This window comes from Triturus cristatus, chromosome 10 (genome assembly GCF_964204655.1).
Source record: "Triturus cristatus chromosome 10, aTriCri1.1, whole genome shotgun sequence".
Classification (NCBI taxonomy): domain Eukaryota; kingdom Metazoa; phylum Chordata; class Amphibia; order Caudata; family Salamandridae; genus Triturus; species Triturus cristatus.
Genome location: NC_140593.1, coordinates 839,515,261 through 839,534,986, shown reverse-complemented (window position 1 = coordinate 839,534,986; position 19,726 = coordinate 839,515,261). Strand labels below are relative to the sequence as shown.

The following is a 19,726-nucleotide window of genomic DNA, read 5'->3' as shown; positions in this document are numbered from 1 at the left end:
AACAATTACGGCACGGCTTGTACAAAGCTAGAGCAGCAGGTGGACAGATGGATGGATACGGTTGCCTCTCTCACTGGCGGACCGTATAGCCCTTGTAAAAATGATCGTCTTGCCTAAATTACTATATTTCTTCAGTACAATCCCGATACAACTTCCCGCCACACTGTTTAAAACGATCCGATCACTGATATTCAGGCTGATATGGGGGGGCAAACCGGCACGGGTGAGTCTGGAAACCCTCACACTTGATTACAGTAGGGAAGGCTTTGAGGTACTCAATGTATAATCTCTACTATCTATGCGCTCAAGCTCAATTTGCCTACAACTGGTATAATGCTCACGCCTTTATACCACATGTGGCTGTGGAAGACGGAGACCTACATCCTATCCCTTTATTCTCCATACTGACCCACATGAGTAGAGTCACGGCCAGTTCCGAAATAATTCTATAGACACTACAATTGCAGCCTGGCGGGCTTTGGGTCAACATGCGCAGAAGTTGCCGTAATACGCTCCACTGATGCCGCTGGCGCATCATGCGGACATATCAGTCACACATGACCCGGGCGTTATCCGTATTCTGAGGTCCATTGGCATTGATAAAATGCAAGACCTCTTCCCCAATGGTAGCTTTTTAATGCAAGACGATCTCAGCTATGTCCAAAACCAGACGCCTCTGTTTATTTTCAACATTTACAGACTGAAGAGAGCACTTCAAGCCCATTACCTAACGTTCCCGTTCGAACCCCGTACACTGCTATCGTTGCAAACCCTACTCGCCAGCCCCACGCGGTATAAACCGGTTACTAAACTCTACCGGGTTGCGAGAGAGGACACCCCACTACCCCAGAGTCTAGAGAGGTGGAATGCAAAGCTAGATCCGCAACTCAAGCAGAAAGACGGAAAATATTGTTGTAAAAATCTAGTGCGCTTACATCTAATGGCAATTTACGCATTATTCACATTAAATACCTTCATCAAAGGTATTACACGCCACACAGGCTCCTTCAATATGGCCTTAGGGACACGGATGTCTGTAAGAGATGTGGTGCCCCCGGCGCAGACTCCTGGCACCTGGCATGGGAGTGTGTGAGTATTCGAGCTTTCTGGGTCTCCATCACTACCACATTGCAAAAGATGACTGGTCTAGCCCTGGACTGTACCCCACATGTATGCTTGTTGGGACTGACACCAACCTTGAAAGGGGAGGGAAGATTTGTAACTATTGCTTTATTATTAGCAAAACACAGGGTGGCTATGTCTTGGGAGAGCTGAGTGAGCCCCTCTTCTAAACAGTGGTTGAAAGATATGGTCAATTGTCGGGACACCTGGCCCAGTACGCTGAAGAACTCCTGGCTGCCTCCAGGCTCGGGGACATTTGGAATCCTCTGGTGCAATATCTACAAGCGTGTGCTGATGAGATACCGTCCACCTCTGAGGTATAGCCCTGATCTGTGTTGTCGCTGCCATGGCTCACTGCATTGTATGTAATGATCTTTGTACCGTCTGCACTATTGTCCCTTTTTAGCCGTTAGTTGTATTGCTGTTAAAAGGTTTAAAATGTATGATATGTGCCTACAGCTGTCACATAAGTACGTTTCAATAAAACTTTTAATAAAATGTAAAACAAAAAAAGTTTGGTTACTCTCTCAGCCTTCTGGCAGAGAACAAGAGGTGTAGGCAGTTCTATCCTTTAGCTTCAGAAGGTGAGCTAGCGAGGCAGGTTGGTTCTTCTGGGAGAAGAAGTCAAGGTGAGGTTTGCAAGCAGATTTGTCAAAGGTATGGTGAACAGGAGATACATGAAATTTTCACTGCTGTGAAGTTAAGGAAGATAAGATTCGGATGTCAGTTTCTTTCAGGTGCAGAAGACGGAGGGTCAGAATCTACCATCTCCATTTTTTCTGAGAGAAAACAGGGAGGAAAGTATAAGCCAGTTTCTCTTTATGGCCTAAGCAGACCAAAACAAGTGACACAGACTGCTTCATTTCTGGTCTCAGTGGATAAAAATTTATAGATGCAAGGAAGTTCTTCTGTTGCCCTAGTTGGAAGGACACTGTTAGTTGGAAGGACACTGTCTGATAGGTGCAAGTAAATCTTTCTGCGACTGCAGTGGACAGAGGGGAGATACACCAACGCCGCTGTCTGGCATGAGTGGAATGCATAGGTTTGCAGATATTCCAGCCCTGAAAAAAAGTAGTGTTTTTTCAATGAGTGACAAGCAAATACAACCTCCCATCAGCTTAATCCTGGTGAAAGAAATATTGATTTTCCTAAACCTTGCTCTCAACATCTATCCAACCTCTCATTCCAATTATTTCATGTGAGCAGCACAGCAAACCTAGAAAGATGGACAACAGTTATTTATCATAACCACTGAGCATGCTGTTGAAAACTGCCCCAATCAGGGAAACCACTTTCTGTTGGAATGAACATATCTGGAAGCACTGTACATTGCGCTCCTTTTCAGATGGAATAAACATATCTGAAAGCACATCATCAGTGAAAGAACTCAAGTTTCTTAGACCAGCCCTCATATATCTTTGGACACTTACAATGGTGTATTAGTGACTCAGAAAACTCAGCGCTGTTGTGTGTTTTTGAATCCTATCACATCGTAGATTGTAACTTTGTGTACAGTTTCTGTACCACCAAGCTTTGCGCATAATTCTCTACCAAAATACAGCACCATCTTTTTCTAAATAAAGCCTATACGAAGTTGTCCTTAATACACATACCTGGTAGTAAGCTTTTTTAATCTCCTTCTGGCTGGCAGTGCGGGGAACCCCCAAAACCTGATAGTAATCAGTTTTGGCATAGGCACAGGAACTGGTGTGAAACGTAGCCAAGTGAAGGTTAAAGAGGCAGCTTCCTAGATGTAACAAAACAAAGACAAATAAATTAGCAGCTTCACAAGAATGTCAAACAAAAAGACAAAAAATAAATTGAGATCCGCATACATGACCTTTACTCTGCTTTTCGAAAGCTATATCGGATCAGCAATATGACTCAATTATACCATCTGCCCAGAGAAATGGCAAAGTGTACGAAAAAGGATAGCAGCGTATTGAAAGCAGGTAAGCTCATTGAATTTGTTTTAAAATGCATAGTTTCTAATCAAATAGGGAAATATAGCACTGGCCCATCAAACAGAAGGAATATGAATCCCAGAGACAGATTATCTGTGCATAGATGCTGCTGTGTTAGTATAGTGTGCTTCATGTGTGTTAACTTGATGTACCTCAGTAAACAAATATTGCGAGGTAGGCACACAGCCACCAAACAAGGATTTTAATTTTAGCAAAACAAAACAAAACAAGCATTGGCATAGCCAATAGGTCTCGCTTTTGGGACCTTATAAAAATTTAGTTATGCAGCACCATATCCTTGGTGCAACAACATCAACTATTGCAGGGCTAAACACTTATAAGGTCCCAAGGGCGAGACCTATTGGCTATGCCAATGCTTGTTTCTTTGTATTTCTAAGCACCTAGGGGATCAAACACGGCATGAGCACTGCGATATATGAGCAGCCTGGACCCCGAGTGTACGCAGGGCACTCCAGAATGTCACAACCTCACTTGCCTGTGGCTTTCTAGCATGTCACGTGTATAATAAATGCATACATATTGTCTGCAGCTCAGTATTTGCTAAAACATACTTATACAGAGCTGGTGCTGTGTTAGGACAATGTTAAACAGCTGTCTACCGTTCCCGCAGCAAGGGGGGGGGGGGGGGCAAAGTTGTTTCTGGAAGCACCAGTCACGGTCACGTGCCCTTTGCTCATGGAGAAAAATATGACTTTCCTAAGCCTGCCAAATATTATTTGCATCTATACTGAACACTAGATGATGCTTGCTACTTCTTTTGAGAGTATTCATCTCCCTGTCTGCCGCAGTCCGTAGTGCCAATGCAGGAGTCAGAGGGGTTTACGGCGCTCTCTCTATGAGTAACAGCCCTTTCCTGAACACAGACCGGCGATTGAGGAACCTCTCCAAGAGTCCATTCACATTTTTAAGAAAGCAGGACAAGAAGCTACAGTCAGTACGGTCGATAGCTAGATTGAGAAATCTTAGACAAATCTATATTAAATAACTGAATCCTTTCAGACACTAACATATGCCTGACATGGCACTGACTAAGAGAGTTGTACACTTCAGGCTTTGTCTTGCATGTGACTCAGAATTGTGACTGGTTTATAAGCTGGGCCATCTCATACTGCTATGTAAAATAATTAAAAAGTGAACAAGTAACCTGATACGAGAATGCAGCCTGCCATCGCCGCTGCTGCGCGCAAAATTTATTTGTTAAAAATAAGTCGGTAATGACGTGCGGCCACAAACGGGAGTTGTGTGCGTGCGCGCGAGAAAGTGGAACGCGAAAGTGAAACTGATCACGATACAGATGGCGCCTCGGACGGTGAAAGCTGGCGGGTACGCGCGAGTGAACGCAAGCGCTAGGCCATCAAAAGCATGGGGTAGCACTTTGAAACCCCGCTTACTAAATGTCTCACCAGAGCAGCTCTGGCTCAGGTGAGACCTAAAAACATAATTAGTTTCAGTCATTGTATAGGGAATGGAAATTAATAAACTTTCTATCACGCATCTACGTCCACAAACACTGCAATTTGGGGAAAGAAAGAAAAAAATCAGTCTCAACCAATTATAAACATCTCAGAGTTCCATGGTTCAGAAAGCAAAGCTGTAGGTCCCATGAGGTTAGATTACTATACTAAAGAGACAACCTAGCCTTCGAGATTGTTTCAATTCAATATTTAATTGCTTTCATTCGACCAGAGCGTAAAATTTTGTAACTAGAGTCAGTTACAAGTCCAGAAAGTGATTAAATAACCTCTGTGAACCCTTTGAAGTATTGAGTATGCTTCCAATCGTTAAAGTGAGATTACTCCAATGGTCGCTGCGGAGATCCAATGTGCTGAAGACAAGACGGAGGAATGACTGCCCTTTAAGCTGACTGGCCCCAGAGGATAGCCTTTTGACAGGTAAAGGGAAGAGCTTGGAAAATGAGTACATGTCCTGCATGGACCAGATTATGAGCTGTATACAAATGTTTTGTCAACATGTTTACGTAAAAGGGAGCAGAATAGGATATGGTCCCTCTCAGGTGTGGAGTTTTGGCATGGTGAACCAGCAACAAGTTGTCTTCCAATCAACTGCCATGACCTAGGGACCATCAAGTAATTTGTTTAACTCGTCGCAATTTAGGTCGACTATCACCTCTGTATGTCAGGTGCCTGTTGTTTTGCCCTTGACAGGGGCATACATCATCAGAATTTACCTTATGGAGGTTCAACAACGAGGTATTAGACTTAGACTCAAATAGGCAAAGCACTGAATGTTTGATCCAGAACTACCTCATTGAAAATAAAATTAGAGACACCTCGGACCTAACGAGATGGGAACCTCTAACAAGCATTGGCATAGCCAATAGGTCTCGCTTTTGGGACCTTATAAGTATTTAGTTATGCAGCACAATATCCTTGGTGCAACAACATGAACTTGTGCATGGCTAAACACTTATAAGGTCCCAAAGGCGAGACCTATTGGCTCTGCCAATGCTTGTTTTCATAGTAAATGTGTTTGCATTATGTTGACATTTTAACATGCGAACATGCAATTGTTAGCAACTATGTATTATTTATATTCAGATCGACGATACCTAATGTAGATGTGTTTAAAATGGCTAACGGTTGCCAACTTGTTTCATTACATGAACTTTTTACTTCTAGGCAAGCTGAATTTCAATGCTGACATCACAGTGTTCTGTTTCTTACTTGATCATGTTTTCCTTTGTTGTAATCATTGCAGAATACTTTGATTGGTATTGAATATAAAAAAGCATGTGCACTGTGGGAGGGCAGGCCCCGAATTGCGCAAGGCAAGCTCACATTGGGGTGGTATGATGGAGGTATAGCCCTTCCGGACATCAGGAAATACTATTGGGCAGCGCAACTGGCAGCAATAAACCAATGCCAGTACGGAAGTGGCGACGACCCAGCGTTCGGAATGGACAGGTGGCAGCTGCCGGGGGGTGACTTCACGAGATCCCTGTATTCCAGACCCAATAGGTATCTGCTCACGGGGCCCACGAAGCACGCAGTCCAGGTGTGGCATGTGGCCAACAAAACCCTGGGGTGGGCAAATAAACTTACGTTGGCAACCCCCCTCTGGGATACAGAGAAGCTGGGTACTCTGGGGCGTAGCAAAGGATTTGCAAAATGGGACCTCATCGGCATTTCACACATTAGGGACTTATGGGGGCGGGATGGAGTGGTGACGTTTGCTACACTGCAACAGACATACGAAATGGCGACATCGGAACACTTCCGTTATACACAGATACGGCATGCCCTGCAAGCCGCCATCCGACCCGGCTCGGAGCTCCCTGAGGCATCCCCACTTGAGGATAGACTGCTCGATGGTCATCTGCCAGACAAATGTATTTCTCTCACATACAAAAAACTCATCCATCACACCCCTGACCCCCTTGTGGCACTCAGGGAGAAATGGGTAAGGGAAGGCCTGGAGGTGGACGATGAGGAATGGCAGGAAGCACTCTCCTCACCAAGGGGGGTGGCTATATCGGCGAAGCTAAGACTAATACAACTAAAGATTTTACATAGAGCCTACATATCAGGGGCCCAACTAGTCCACATGGGGAGTGGGGCGGACGGGATGTGTAGGAGGGGATGTGGAATGCAGGGTACATTCCTACACGTAATCTGGGAGTTCCCAGTTGTTCATGGCTTCTGGCGGTGCACACTGAAAGTTATGAGTGAGGTGTGGGGAGTGCCCTTGCTGCCGGAGGCCAAGAGATGCCTCCTAAATGTGTGGGAGCCCACAGATTTAACTGTGCACGGGAGGTTGTGGGCCACACTTGGGCAGGCGGTGGCAAAGCGAAACATAGCGCAGCTGTGGGGGGCCGCTGCGTCACCTACGTTAAAGAAATGGAAGGAGGATATGGACTGGTGCATGATCAGCAAGAAAACCGTTTACGTAAGAAAACCGTTTACGTAACACGGGGTTGTCCCAAAAAATGGGTGGCGGTTTGGACTAAGTGGAATACATACCGGGGAGGGATATGTGAGCCGCCGGCTATCACGTCACCAGAGGACCACTGTACACTGTGAACCGCAATGTATGTTTCATGTAGCTCTGCCTGCAGCGCGGAAGGGAAAGTACCGACGCATTTGTAAACTGATGCAATTATATTATGTGAGATGTGATGCTGTGTAACATGACCTAAGTTTCCATGTTTAAATAAAAAGTTTAAAAAAAAAAAAAAAAGCATGTGCAGAGTACAGGCTGAGAAATTACTAACTAGCAAAGTTGAAAAATAGGAGCGAATGAGCTATTCACCTGTAGTACCGGTACTACTTCGGTGTCTGTGAGCATACTGCTTTCTGGCTAAATTTAAACGTTACGACACAGTCAAAATAAACTGTATATTCCAGGCGTGCATTTGTAGTTGCATCGTTGACTTGCCAAACTTTCCAGGCATTTTAGCGAGGCGTTAGGAGGTACAAGGAGGCACAGAATTTGTTTCATGAATGAAAGCAATCAGGGGGGGGGCTGAGCCAAACGCTCCGCCTTCTCTCCTTGCAGGCTTGCTCTTTCAAGCCAGGAAGTGAACTGCTCCTTTTCACGGAGAGAGCTGGCAAACTCAGTAACAGTGCAGCGAACTGCAAATGGGGGGGGGGGGGGGGGGAGAAGACAGCGAGAGAGGGGAGGGGAGAAGAGGAGAGACAGAGGGGAACCAGCCTCTTCTCTCAATAAAAGTAAGTGATCCTTAAAAAAGCACCGAATACAGTCCACTTTCCCAAAGGTCTCCATTTCTGGAGGAGGAGGGTGCAAATCTTAGCTAACGTTTTTTTCAGAGGCAGGGTGCAGCCGTGTGCATAGCCTGAAAGTTGCTCTCTTCAACAAAACAAGGGTTTAAGCCTCAGACCCAATGTGGATTTAGGCAGACAGAGCTCTTAGTATTTTGTTCAATGCTCGCTGTCTTTGGGGCTGAAATAACAGCGTGCGCAAGCAACCAATGAATTTAAGTGCATTTGTTTCCAGAACTAATTCACTAATGTCTTCTCGGGGAGAAAAGAAAAATAATGTAGCAGGAATATATACACACATTGATCTTCTCGGGGAGAAAGACACTGACAATACCTCATCACGATCACTGTAAAAGCGAAAGTGATCCGGATGACGCACACTAGGGATACGCGCGCAGCAGCGGGGGGAGGGGTATGGTGCTGAAGGCTGGCGCAGGAAAGGCAGATGGCTGGGCGAGGTGGGAGGGGTTAATGCGGGTAGCAGCTGTGCGCGTGCACGCCATCGAGCACTTTAGCTTATCGCCAGCACAAAAATGTTGGTAGCACTTTCTAAACCCACCTACTAAACGTCTCGCCAGACCAGCACATGCGCTGGGTCAGGCGAGACCTAAAAAGCACTCTAAGGGGGGAGGTGGGGGGGGGGGGGGGGGGAAATCATCAAAATCAGGTCCTCCATGAATAGGGAAGCCAATAGCAAACTCCAACAACTATAAAAGGAGGGATCAACACTGGAAGTGAAACACATTGCCTCCAGAGATACCTCTCAAACGAATTGATGAAAAAGAAATATGAGTATAATAAGTTATTGAGTAATAGGGTTGGGATTTGGATTACAAAGCAAAAGAGCATTAGGCTCTGTGATTCCAACAAAGCCGGGAAGAGCTTAGCTTCCTACTTAAAATTCAAAAGAATATGATTAAGTCCCTATTAGACCCGAAGGGCGACTCCCACTCTGATCCTGACAAAATACCGGAAATTTTGAAAAACTTCTACAGTTCAGTGTATGGTATAAACCATGACCTAGGCACCGCTAAAGCTCGCAAATACTTAAGCAATTGTAATCTACCTGCTCTCTCGGAACAGGACAAGGAAGTAATTAATGGCCCGATAATAGCAAAAGAAATTGAGGAAACAATAAAATCCCTCAAATTAGGGAAAGCGCCTTGCCCTGACGGGTTCAATGCAAAATTCTACAAGATATTTGCTTCGGTCCTGACTCCCCCTCTTCTAAACATGTTCAACCAATTTAGTGAATCGGGACAGATAAGTGGGACGCCTGCAGAAGCAATTATAGCAGTGTTACCCAAAGATGGGAAGGACCCAGCACTACCTAAAAATTACAGGCCCATAGCCCTGATAAACAGACTGCAAAATGTATGCCACGATAATTGCTAAGCGTCTTCAAAAATTCATATCCACCTCTCACAAGTGGGATTTCTGAAAAACAAACTTTCTAGTGACAACCCACGAATCTTATGACATGCCCTGGAGAAAGCCAAACTAACACGGTCATGCCCAGGAGCTCTGACGTTTCTGATCTTCTTGCAGTAGACCGTCCAGGCACCTGCAGGGTCCCATGGTCAAGATGACTGACATGTGAGGAGCTCTAGCCGGGAGCGTCCTGGCTTGGGATTACCTTTCCGGCTCTAATCCCCTGAGTTCTACCTCCTCTTTGACCCTTTGCACTCACCTGAGGCAATTTGGATGGTGGCCCTTCAACGCTCCAATTCTCACGATTTTGGTTCGTGATCTTCCAATGGACCGTGAATTTTGCTGACCTCGGAGCCCGAACAATCATGGCGCTGCCTGGTGGAGCTGTTTTATCAGCCATAGAGGAGATTAGGCTCTGGTTCACCCCTCGGCCATCACCTACCCAGCTGGACATTGGACATGGTTCCCCTTATCTCTCCTCTGTCTCCTTTCCTCACCCGCCCTCCGACGCATCCATCCCCTGAAGTACTTTCCTCCTTGCTGGTCTGCCTGATCCGATCTGCATTCCCTACCCCCTTTTACCTTCCCCCCTCTTCCTTCTTTGCCCCTTAGGACTAGTGTCTTGGTTATGCTATTCGCTAGTTAATTAGGGCCAGAGTTATGATACAGGTAAAAGTGATATTGGGCAATGCCATCAGTCTCTAAATGTGGCAAGGAAAAAATAATAATGGCCCCATCTGCTTATGAAGCAAAAGCTATATTTGCATTTAGTGTGGCTAAACTAGCCTTTTTGAAGCAGGGCTGGAGGGTACTATGCAACACTCAGAGGATCAGCCCACTGCTCCACCAAGGAACAGACTGCCCATCTGATCCCTCAACCCGCTTGGCTCTAGATTTTTTCCGTAACTTGGTGATTCACAGTGATTCCCAAATAGGCTTTTGAAGATTATAATTTCAGTTTGACTAATGAATCTCATTACAGCGTATTATTTTTTTGGTCGTAGCCTGTGTGGCTCTAAATACATATGCTCTGCATAAACTGTAAAGCAGTTCCTCTCCAAAGCAGTGGCGAGCAATCAGATGATGTTTTTTTAAACAGTTTTCCCAGGATAGCTTGGCAAACTAGAGCCTGCTTAAGTGTTAGTACGTCTACACAATAATGCTTGGCAAAAGAGTGTGGCGCTGAACAAGTAGCAGATTTGCAGACATTTGCTAAAGGATCATTACCTAGAAATATTGCAAATAGAGTGGGATTTCAGAGGTACAGGGAGTGTGCAATTGATATTAGCATAGCAACTCTTGATGCACTTGATGATCCATCTCTCAATGCCTGCTTTAGAGACTAAGCAAACCCTATGGAGTTTGGAAAATGCTACAAAGAGTTGATTGGACTTCCTAAATCGCTTAGTCCTACCAATTAGTAGATGAGTGCCCTTTTAACATGTAGGATGTAAAAGGCCCTTTCCGCTACAGACCTGGTTGCAGGAAAAAGATAAGCAGCTCAATGACCTGGCTCATGTGAAAAGGTGAGACAACTTTTGGCAGAAATGTGGGTTTTCGCAAAGGATTCCCATATCTTTGTAGACCTGCAGGAATCGTCCCTGTATTGTAAGAGCCTGAAGCCCACTAATGCATATGAGGGAGGTGATTGCTATTAAGAAGCCCATCTTTCAAGAAAGGACTGTGGTAAATTGAGCATAAGGGCTGGAAAGGAGGGCGCATCAGTCCTGTGAACACCTCATTCAGGTTCCATTTAGTGGCAGCACATATTTTCGGAGTGATTACCCTCGTAAGACCCTCCATGAAGCTCTTCATGACCAAGAATTTGAAAAGAGAAGAGTGTTGTCTAGTTTGTAAGCATGCTGCAACTGCAGTTAAGTGTATGGGAGTGTAGGCAAGGCTTGCCTCATTTGTGTAAGAGATAACAGACAATATCCTGCACAGAGACCTTAAAGGAGTCCAACTATCTGAGACACAGAAGTGCATGAATCATTCCCATTTAGCTGCCTAACAGGGGCAGTATAGGCTTAGAGCCTCTCACAAAATAAGCATGCACTTTTATAAAGGATTGAGATAGCAAGACTCTAGGAACCCAGGTACCAGATCACTAGGTTAATCTTTCTGAGATCTTGGTGTCTGACCTGACCTCCATGCGGAGTAAAACATTCCGGCCACAAGAGAAGGTTACTTGCCACACTGGCCACAACTTGCAATACACCAGAAAAGGTGACCAATCATGCAAGTTCAAGCTTGCATCTACTTCAGTGTGCTCCACAGCCAGGTCAATGGCAGCAAAATGCTATATTAAAGTACTTCTCCGGTTGCCACAAATGGACATTCATCTATCACTTACACACCCAATCGCTGACTGCCCACCCCCTAACCCCCGCTGCAAACAAACCCCCTATATTTGTTGATGGATAGTAACTAATTTATCACGTATCACCCTATTGGCAAGTGTTCATCCACGCTCTGAAGACCCTGAGTTATCAACTTCTTGGTGTATTTTGGGGTTAGTAGTGATATTCATCCCATTGTAAAATCAGGATTCCAAGTTCCAGACTGCAAAAAAAAGACCTGGATATGATAAGCTACTGGCACATGAACATGAGAAAGGGGTGCTCTGGGGACCGTAGTTATAGTCTTTGGGATCCTCATGGTTTCTCAGGTATCCCCTTCACCTTATCAGCAGCAGGGCACGAGTCGGGGGGACACGCGGGTGGATGGCATCCACCCACTATTTTCACAGGGTTAACGCTGTCCACCCTACCAAGAATTTGGACCCCACTGAATAATGTGCTGAACTCGTCCCTGTGTAATTTCCAAACACCGGGACACTTTCAGCAGCGCCTGCACGTGGTCTGCTTTCCATCTACAACAAGCAACAACGTGCAGGCGGGGACGGGGCTTTCTTATTATACACTCCTGCTAGGCCCATAACAAAGGCCGAATTTGAGGGGTCATCAGGCCTCCTTGTGTTTGAGTCTCTTTGCTGGGAGCAGTCAGGAGCCTCACACCTGATGCAAATGAAGCGGAGGTGAAACAAAGGCTCAGACCTTGTTAGCACTTCACACATACTTCAAAGAGTCAGCTTTTCAGTTTGTTCAGTCCCTGTTTAGGAGACATGCATGGACTGTAAGAATATCAGATGTGTTGGTCTTTCCCAGTGTTTATACAAAAGAAATAGCATTTATATAGAGCTTACTTTCCCATAGGAGGCGTTTAAATAATTTAAGGACTACTATATTTTCTTGTATGACCCTACTGATTCCAATGCAGATTGTCAGAGAGCTTACATAATGTGCCTATTACATGTACAATAAATTATATAAGTTTGTAAATTAATGAACAAGATGTGTAACATAAAACTCGGAGATAGCAAGGTGTAGAAGTCACATATCTTCCGTAGCTCACTGTGCTATTATCCTCGCAATGCGCTCAAACGTACACATGATAGACCTGCTAAACATATATGAGAGGTCTTTAGATCTGATGTCACTTCTTGTGATGCCACTTCCTGTAAAGTCGTGGCTTGTGATACCACTTTCTATGATGTCAATTTCTGTGATGTCATGTGTGATGTCGTGCACCGTGATGTTGCGAGCTGGATGTCGCGAGCGGTGATGTCACTTGCATACTTCCTAACTAGATTGGTCCCCCCATGTCTTTTTTAGGTCGAGGACTACCGGTCTGCCGAAGGCAGAACCGGAAGTCGGAAGATTTAATGTTTTCTAGAGTGGCTATTTAGCCCGCCTCTCTTTTAGCTTCTCCTCCATTGGCTGGCTTCCTAAACGGAGGCCAGCTATTGGAGGAGAGAGCCGTCCCTCCAAATAGGCTCCGTCTTTTTCAGATTCGGGGGCGTGTTCCTGCTGTTCTTTCCACTTTTTAGCCACGCCCCTTTAGAACAGCAGGAACACGCCCTCGAATCTGAAAAAGTTTCGAAGCTTCCATCCGCCATTTTTTAGGACTCACCAGAAGCTCCGAGGGCGTTGCAGGCGTTTGTCTCCTACAGGGGTAGACTTTCGGACGAAGTGGAACACCAGATCAGGGAAGGCTGAAATGTCAGGTAATTCCTAGCTCTTTATTGTGGGGGTGAGCGGATTGCCGGCCCTGACGCAAAGCTTGTCCCCTGATGCCAAAACATGGCCTGTGACCCGGGGCAGTGAAGGGTGGTACAACGCGTGTGTAAGCAGGGCAAAGTGAAATGATGCAGCCGCCATAAACTTGGATTATTAAACTGAATCCCATCCGTAGTGTTTACACCTAGACTAAATAAAGGGGCAGTGTTTAGCGTCTCGCTAGATAGCACCTTCACCTAGACCAGACACTTGAAGAATTTGGATGCCAGCCCCAGAATTGTCATGTTCTTCGTACTGTGTGTAGCAACACAATTTATAATTGGCTCTTTAGCGCCTCGGAATATCGTTTAATCGAGCTTTGTTTTTAGTAATTCGTGGTAGTTTAGAAGTCAGGTGTCTGATTGTGGAGGTATGTACTGTACTGGGCGTTAATAATTCATTAAGTATCGCAGCTCTGCAGCCTCACTTGAACGACCTTTTTTCCTCTGCACTTCAATCTGCTGTTGCTACTTCCCTTTAGCAGAACGCTTGTTTTCAAACATTGGACACTTTCTGCCACGAAATTCACGTTGATTCAGGACCGCAACCAAATGATAAAACCTTACGCTTAAAACTGACTTGTGTTGCTCGTCTCTGTTTAAGACGGATTTAATGGCGGCTTTTTGTCTCCTACAGGGGTAGACTTTCTGACGAAGTGGAACCCAAGATCAGTGAAAGCTGAAATTCAGGTATTTCCTAGCTCTTTATTGTGTGGGTGAGTGGATTGCCGGCCCTAAAGCAAAGCTTGTCCACTGATGCCAAAACGTGGCCTGTGACCCGGGGCAGTGAAGGGTGGTACATCACGTGTGGACAAAGTGAAATGAGGGCTTAAACATCTTTCGGGACAGACAACCAAACGGTGATAAATCGTAATGCTGATCACTTTGTGCCCCCCCCCCCCTCCGGTCCAGGTAACCCATCATACCGAGCGTGTCGTAATTATGATTGGTGGTTAAGTCGGTCTTTCTAGGGCATGTCACGTGAGCAATGCATACTGAGTGAATATTTTGGTGTCAACGGCAGTGGCTTTTCTATTCCGTATTTTCTGAGCACGCCGTCAGTCTGCACACTGAATACTTCAGCGAAGAAATTAGCTGTACTGTCGTAATTTCCCCTTGAAACAAACAGTGGTGGGGGCAGGGTTTAGCGTCTCTATGTAGCTCCTTCATCGAGAATAGACATTTGATGAATTTTGAGGCCAGTCCCAGGATTGGCATGTTTTTCATATAAACTGTGTGTAGCAACACAATTTATAATTGGCTTTTTAGCGCCTCGGCATATCCTCTAAACGAGCTTCGTGTTTATGGTAATTCGGTGGTAGCGACTAAATAACGGGCCTTCTCCACGCCTGAGTAGTTTTCATACTAAATAACTTATAATTAAGAAGTTTCTTGTTCGGTTTGGAGGGAATGTGTCTAATCGTGGAGGTATGTGCACTAAGTAATACTCGTAGGTAATTTCATCGTTGCTAGTATTGGGCGTTAATAATTCATAAAGTATCGCAGCCTCACTCGAACGACATTTTTTCCTAGATACTTCCATCTGCTGTTGCTACTTCCTTTAGCAGAACGAAATTCACGTTGATTGTTGGTTTTGCACTAATCTTTATTTCTGTGTTTAACAGCATTCCGATGTCCGAAGGATGCGCAGTTCGTTCTAGAGAGAGACTATCTTCACAGCACAATTGCGGGTAAATATCAGACCACCTCGGAACTCCCCTAAAAGACTGAATTTCTGTAACGTTCCTTAAACTTTGCAGACTCTTGCGAGGGTATATTAAAGGCCTCACTCCACGAGGACTACACAGTTGTAGTTCATCACTACTTTGTGGCCAACATGCTGTTCAGATATCATTTTAATTGATTAAAACTACCGTGCTTGCTTAAATCACTGCTATGACTTGCGCTCAGTTCCACACGGTGGAAGCATTTAGTTTCCTTTTTCGGTCGAGCCTAGGCAGTGCGCTGTTTTTGAGACATGCGGTGTCTCCTTTGTGCACACCCATCGTTTTCATTGGTTCCTTTTTAGGCGAGGGACCATCTGGTCTGCCGAAGGCAGAACCGGAAGTCCGGAGATTTAATGTTTCTGAGAGTGGCTATTTAGCCCGCCTCTCTTTTTGCCTCTCCTCCATTGGCTGGCTTCCTAAACGGAGGCCAGCCATTGGAGGAGAGAGCCGTCCCTCCAAATAGGCTCCGTCTTTTTCAGATTCGGGGGCGTGTTCCGTGCTGTTCTTTCCACTTTTTAGCCACGCCCATTTTCGAACAGCAGGAACACGCCCTCGATTCCGAAAAAGTTTCGAAGCTTCCATCCGCCATTTTTTATCAATCACTCGAAGCTCCGAGGGCGTTGCAGGCGGCGCCGGGCTCGGGAATCCTGTGCACAGCTCCCAGGTGCAGCCTGCTCTATGCCCGGCTGCCCTGTGCGCATCACAGACCGACAGCCTCCTCCCGAGGATCCCGGTGGCTGCGCTCCACCCTCACCCCGGCCGCTACCTTCCAGTGCCGTCCGCGCCGCGGCACCAGCAGCAAACAGCTCTGGGATCGTGCACAACCGGGAGCCCCGTGTGCTCCCGGTTGTGTCCCATATAGTGGCTTTGAAAGTTGACAAATGTTACTGTAAATGACTATGACCCATACTTTCCACAAAAATGATTATTGGGGTTGTGCGTATCTTTTTGGGGTGAGAGGTCGGTCCGCAGCTTGCCAGTCTACAAACGATTACTATCATCGAACACAGCCACGTATTGAGTGTTTATTGGTGGGGGCTGTTAGAGCCGTAGGTCTGGGTGGAAAGAACCCCCTTTACACTGGAGGTTCAAGTACAGCTGTGCACTCACACCGCATGCAGTGCAGGGACACGGCCCGAAGGTGCCTTCGCACAAACAAGGAACCGGTCAGATCGAGGGATGGGGGCACACCACAGCTCCACGGAAGGCCACTACAGAACTGGCTCTCTGCTCCAGGAGCGCCCTCAGCTCTGCGCCCCCCCCCTGCAGACTCCCTTTTACAGCTGGGAGCGCCCTGGACTTCAGAGCCCGCGCCGTCAGCACAGCGTCGCACTGAAGGCACGGGCGGGGCATTAACCCCTCTCTCCCAGGCGAGCCTGCGCCTCCCTTGTGTGAGGCCACCCTCCCATCCACTCCTGAAGCCTTGGTTGGAACTAGGCAAGGACCCTGCATCACGCCACTGCAGGTGTGTGCGTTTCTGGGGATGGGAAGCAGGACAGTAACACCATGCACAATGTGAACATGCCATTATGCAAATATAAATCACACCCGACAACATGAATTTCAGCCTGCCACCCCATCAATGGTTAATATTCACAGCCGGGTGTATTTACTGCCGTCATAATAAATCTGAGTTAGTGAATATAGCCCCAATACTCACCCCGCCCCAAAAAACAGCAGAAACAGTCCTTGGCACCCAAGCAGTCCCCAATATCCTAGCAATTTACTATTCGGAAGCCCACCGTCAGTGTAATCGAATTTAAAAAGTTTGTGGGCACACGTCATATTATATTTCAGATTTCATAATGTTTTCGAAAATTCTAATTCGCCATCACAGAGTTTTACATACTTCTGAGATAAAAAGGCTTAGAAATCACATTTGAAATTGAGTTAAAATGTGTTGAGGTGTGTGCTGCAGGCAGTAAAACTTTTTTTTAAATCCAGGTGAAAAAGTCTAGTGTTTGGGGGTCTGTTGCCCTTTCGCCAGAATTTTGTAAATTTTTTGCAGTTTTATGTAGCGCTACGTCGACCGGAGCTATTGGAGGGCAATACTGTTCACCAGTTCCATTACACATGGTTTATTCGTTTTTGTAGCCACGAGGAGATTAAGTAATTTGTCTCGAAACACAAGTGGTTGAGCAGACGCCGAGATTCGAAACCGGTTCCTCAGTTTCAAATTCGACGGCACTGGCCATAACGCCACATCCCTTAACGTCTTCCTAATGTTTACATCTCTTGGTCTTTAGGGTGTTGTAATGTTTCCTATATCTCACTACCTCACAACACCCCTCTCCCTCACTATATCACTGTTTCACTACCTCACTCTCTCTCACTACATAACTCTCTCTACCTCACTACTCCACTCTATCTCACTACCTCCCTATCTCACAACTTCTCTCTCTCAAAACATCACTACCTCACTCTCTAGCTCACAACCTCACAACTTCACTCTCTCACTCACTACCTCAATCACTCTCTATCTCACTACCTCACTCTTTCTATCTCACTAACTCACTTTCACTCTCTCTTTCACTACCTCTCTCTCTCTCTCACTACATCACAACATCACTCTATGCTTATATATCACTACCTCACAACATCCCTCTCCCTCACTACCTCACTCTTTCACTACCTCACTCTCTCTATCTACCTCACTCTCTCTCACTACCTCACTCTCTATTTCAATACCTCACTCTCTCTCTCTCTCTATCTCACTACCTCACTCTCTCTCTCTCTCTATCTCACTACCTCACTCTCTCTCTGCTAATGCAATAGGTATCACATATGCAAAAAAAAGCTAATGCCCATAGAAATGACAATGCCATTTATTTAGGGATACAAAAATGATTAAAAAAATAATGAGCAATACCAATAGCTCTACCTATAATATTGCCGAGACCATTGCATTGTAAATGTTTGTTTAGGACTGGTGCCATGATCAGCAGATGTTAATTTACCTCCCGTGTTGAAATTGAATTTAAGAAATTACATCTTTTTGGAAAGAAGTTTTAGATCAGATGCACTAATTATTACTATGCGATTTAAAGATTATGCTCGTATTCTGAATTGTACGCCATGAGTCTAGATACCGGTCTCTTGTATGTCATGATTTTAGGATTCGATCAATTTAGAACTTTCTTTTGACATTTTCCGATACTTATATTATGTGTGATGTTTTATACTTTTTATTGCAATCCTTTATTAAACCAATAAACTTTACCGCGTGGTCTCATGCTTTACGATGTAGATCAGTTCATGGAGATATTCTTGTTCTGGGTCACATTTTTGTGAATGCACCTCCCTGTGTTATCACACGTGCAGAACAGGAATCCTCCTTTTCAAAGTAACACCACGAGAAGACTCGGTTACCAGAACACCAAAGTGCGGCAGACTCTGGTTTCCAGTCCTGCGCTTTCAGTAAAAAGAATAGTGTATTCTGGGAAGTGTAGTTTAATTTACATTAAATGCGACAGCCAGACTGACATATAATGATTTGTGAAATAAAAAAACGTATCCATCACTTGAGTATATCTCCTAAGCCCACAGTCAACTCCACTGAAACCCGTGAAAATATATCCCTAGGTGTCCCAAAGGTCAATACCGGTACATACACTTCGCCTTAGTGTCATGCACATAGTCCAAGTCCTGTCCATGACACCTTACCTCCTAGTCTCTCGGGTGTAACTCCTCCTTGGGCTGTGAGAGCAAGGACTGCTCGTGGGCCCCGCCCCGTTTCCCCAAGGCGCTGCAGGGCACGGCTCCACAGGCCCCGGGACACAGTGACCGAGAGCCAACGTGAGGAGCACCGAGCCGCCATGTCTGCCGGGCAGAGGAAGGCACTGCGCAGAATCGGGGGGCGTGGCAACGACGTCACACTGCGCAGGTGCGAGTCACAATGCTGTTTTCTTCAGACGTAGCCTTCCAATGAGCCCGGAGGCCAGCAGAGTATTGTGAAGATAGAAGTAGGGAACGTCATATAAGTATACCGACCCCATCCCTCTAAGACGGGGGGGGGGGGGCGTGTAACTTACACTTAAAATTCTACAAGAGTCAGGGATGTTTATAGTACTAACCCCATTTTTGAAATATTTTGGCAAAAGTTAAAAGTACTCTAAATACTGTAAAATAGGGTAGAAATGTTCAAACGTAGCCTCTTTGCGAAAGCACACGGGCTGCTTGGCCCGAGGATGCAGCTGAAGGCAAAAGCTAAGAATAGCGAGATGCTCTGGAAGAAAAGAGCGTAGAAGCCATCGTAGAATGGGATCATGTGTAAGACCAGCTACCGGGAAATGTAGTTTTTTTTTCCTTTCAGTCTTGGTAGGCTGCGGAAGCTGTTTACCAAATAAATAGCTACAGTGCTACTGTGGTTACAAAGCTTGCATCACCTGGCATCTTGTTTCAATCTATAAGTTTTCCGGACCGTCAGTTGCTCTTTTGGCAATCTTAGTTGAAGTACAGAATGCCCAAAACGTTATTTATTTTTCGTTATGTTATAAATACATTTTAAAGTGTCAACACTTTGGAAAAATTGTTAAATGTTGTGGGATCCGTTAGCGTTTGTATGGTGTTTAACAGTAAATTACTCACTCTAAAGGCACGTCCCTG

The 19,726-nt window shown here is 45.5% G+C and overlaps 1 protein-coding gene and 1 non-coding gene across 3 annotated transcripts in view; one reads left to right on the top strand and one right to left on the bottom strand.

The window, feature by feature from the left end:
• The window catches only part of DNAJA3 (DnaJ heat shock protein family (Hsp40) member A3), a 291,953-nt gene extending 272,919 nt beyond the window's left edge, over window positions 1-19,034 (bottom strand). The window contains exons 1-2 of one of the 2 annotated variants that reach the window (XM_085628467.1): window positions 18,785-19,034; window positions 2,736-2,869 (exon numbers count right to left, since the gene is read on the bottom strand). In XM_085628467.1, coding sequence (XP_085484593.1) covers window positions 2,736-2,869; window positions 18,785-18,938 — 288 coding nt within the window. In that variant the 5' untranslated portion in view covers window positions 18,939-19,034. The remainder of the gene's footprint in view (window positions 1-2,735; window positions 2,870-18,784) is intronic. The other variant, XM_085628468.1, reaches the window with a different exon arrangement.
• On the top strand, window positions 14,209-14,280 carry LOC146790111 (small nucleolar RNA SNORD2). The gene has a single exon (XR_014970312.1). It is a non-coding gene; the product is annotated as a small nucleolar RNA SNORD2 (small nucleolar RNA).
• Window positions 19,035-19,726: the final 692 nt, after the last annotated feature.